Source organism: Vicia villosa, unplaced genomic scaffold (genome assembly GCF_029867415.1).
Source record: "Vicia villosa cultivar HV-30 ecotype Madison, WI unplaced genomic scaffold, Vvil1.0 ctg.000679F_1_1_1, whole genome shotgun sequence".
NCBI classification, from domain to species: domain Eukaryota; kingdom Viridiplantae; phylum Streptophyta; class Magnoliopsida; order Fabales; family Fabaceae; genus Vicia; species Vicia villosa.
This window is the reverse complement of record NW_026705302.1, coordinates 167,825-170,867: the sequence shown is the minus strand read 5'-3', so window position 1 is coordinate 170,867 and position 3,043 is coordinate 167,825. Positions and strand designations below refer to the sequence as shown.

General features: G+C 34.9%; 1 protein-coding gene across 1 annotated transcript; it reads right to left on the bottom strand.

Moving 5' to 3' along the window:
- Positions 1–226: 226 nt before the first annotated feature.
- On the bottom strand, positions 227–2,235 carry LOC131630401 (putative F-box/LRR-repeat protein 23). The gene is made up of 2 exons (XM_058901182.1): positions 1,788–2,235; positions 227–1,050 (listed from the first exon to the last, which is right to left on the bottom strand). The coding sequence occupies exons 1-2, from the start codon at positions 2,150–2,152 to the stop codon at positions 450–452; spliced, it is 966 nt and encodes a 321-aa protein (XP_058757165.1). The 5' UTR covers positions 2,153–2,235; the 3' UTR covers positions 227–449.
- Between the last annotated feature and the right edge of the window lie 808 nt (positions 2,236–3,043).

Sequence of the window (3,043 nt, the reverse complement as noted above, 5' to 3'; positions counted from 1 at the left end):
CAAAAAATATACGCATTAGCATAATAATAAAAAAGCGAGTGGTCCAGTGGTGATTGGCGCTGGATTTGGTAGGGAGAACCACGGTTCGATCCCCCGCAACTGAGATCGGGAGGGGGATGGAACCACTTGATGCCAGAACTCGCCCCCGAACCGAACTAAACTGGTGGTATAAAGCCAAAAAAAAAAAAAAAAACGGATAGACGCGTGCCAGTTTAGACGCTAGTCCAAACATAATGTAAATAAAAAATCCATTACATGTATCAAATAAACACAAATTGTAAACAGTGAAACTGGTTCATAAAAGTTTCAAATGATAATCAACTATCTCCCCACGAAAAAGATTCACATGCTGCAACCACCTAACAAACCCCATGTTACGAAGAAACAATGGAGAGTGGTGACTAAAACACTCACACCACTTTTTTCCTTGCTGAAATGTTTCAACTTTGTCAAAAGTCATAATAGTTAGCATCAAATTCAAATTCAGAAAATTCACTTCCATCTGAGAGTTCATAATCATCCCCCGACAATAAATCTAAATCTATGTCTGAGATCCCATCTGGATAGTCTCCTTCAGGATAGTCTTCAGTTTCAAATGGATAGTCATCAGTTGCATCATTTGGAAGGCGTAAATTCTTGATCTGTTCTTTACATCTCTTCCCCAAACTTCCTTCCAAATTAATATTAAAACACTGACGGATGTCAAGAGATTCAAGGCGAGGACAACCACCAAGAATAGCAAGCAAGCCATCATTAGTCATCTTGTTTCCAATAAGCTGGAGATGGCATAACCCAGACATGAATTGCGCAATAGCAAATGCGTCATCGTCATACTCAATATGTGGATATCTATATGCCTGAATGTTGAATTTAAATGTTTTCAATTGAGGGAAAAATCGGCCAATGACTTCCAAAGAATCAGGAGAAAAGCCGCCACTAATTGATATATCAAGTTCCTCCAAGTGAGAAAGCTTTTCAGCAACTACACAGAATCCTCCATCTGTTACACTATAGCAACATGCAAGACGAAGGCATCGTAGATGAGTTGCACTGTAAAATACCAAGACAACAAGAGGAAATACTGTTACACAGATGCAAACATAAATATCTATGGTGACTTTAAATAAACATCTAAGAATGTCAAATTAAGTATTATTAGAATCACATGGGAACATTTTTATAATATAATCTGAAGCACCAAAAACTAATTTTGTATTACAAACACAGTTATGTTTTCACTTTGGGCAAAAACTACATCAACACACATAAAAAAAATCATTGTTATATGATAGACTATCTGAAATCTGAAATTGAAATGAAAGACATTTTGCAGTTATCCTTACTAATATCATTATAACTTGTAGAGGATAGAGATAAAAGACCAAATAGAAATTAAAATCTGCCTTTCAGTGATGAGTGATAAATGAACTTTCTTTGTCTAACTGCAAACAACTGAACTGAACTCAATTGATGAGTTTTGTAACTACCTATTCCAATCATATTTTCAAATTTACACTTCCGGCATCCTTTTCGTTTAATACATCAACTCCAACTAAACAGAGTCTTTGTACATTTCTAGTAAAAATCCATCAAGTTCAAACATGGCAGATTTTCATATATTTCCGATAAATACATGCAAGATTGTGGTTCAAAATCGAAACATCCTTCTTTCAATTAAGGTCATCTGGTTGCTTAGTAAGATATGATATTTTACATGCGAATAGAGAGAATAGAAAACATTCTGTTACGAATTAAAACACGAAAATGTAGAAGAAAGTGGAACATACGAATTAGCAATGTGACAAAGAAGATCGTCGGTGCCAAAATACTCGATGTTGATATCAATTGCATTTCCGCAGCTGTAATCAATGGCGCGGTGACATAAAACCTCTAATTCAGAGTTGGTTTCAGGGTCGCCCAAATTGGGCATGTTGATGATGCGATAGAGGAAGGGGTCTTTTGAGATATTGCGCCATGTGGTGCAAACATTGTGAGCACGAACAAGAAGATCTATTGTGTCAAGTTTCACGAAAATGGACAATACCGTATCTCGTGGAAGATCAAGCCAATTTCGTTCTCCGGAATCGATTACTGCATTTGAATTCGATGAACAAGTAACGGAAGAAGACGATGCTGGTTGTAACGACTCCATTGAAGAATTAGGAGAATTAGGGTTTCACAAATTTTCAAGAGAAAGAAAAGACTTTTTCTTTAACACCCTAAATTTTACCTTCCAGCCCCCGTTTTTTATATTGATAAAAATACAATTTCTCACTTAGTGGGGAAATTCAGCGGGGAGAGTTGTAATGCCCCATATTTTTTATTTTTAATTTAATTAAAAATTAAATTATTATTTATAATTATTTAGTATTTTTGTTGAATTAATTGGAGAAATTATGTAATATTAGTTTTTAGGTCAAGTGTGGTATTTAATAATGAGGGGGTGTTAAGTTGTTGAGCTCATTATTAAATTATGTTATGTTTTCGTAAAAGAAAGAAATAAAAGAAAATTGGGAAATAGAGGAGGAAAACCTAAGAGGGAGAGAATAAGAACTCATGGACAAGACCCATTTTCGTATTCATGGTGCAGCCCTCAGAAAATGAGTCATAACTTTCTGCTCGTAGCTCCAAATAAGGTAATTCTTGAAGATTCGGATTCTACACAAAATTTCCTTCGATTTGATATACTAATTCGTTTCAGGAAAGTTCTTGATGAGGGAGATTACAGAATTTGAAGATTGGAGATTCTTGTTGAATTTGAGGAAAAAATGCTTACGGGTTTGATGGAGAAGAAAGGGAAAAGTCAGATTCTTGGCTAAGGTAAGGGAGGACTCTTATGATTAACATCTATTATCGGGTTATGGATAATAGGACTGATATAGGTATATTATTTCATGTCAATTGAGTCATATGATAGAGTTTGGGTTTTGGGATAATTTTTGAATAGAACATATAATTCGATGTTACCTATATTAATTTCTCTGTATATTTGTGTGTGAATATATGCTTTGGTATGAATATGGTGTTGTTAATGTGTTACTGT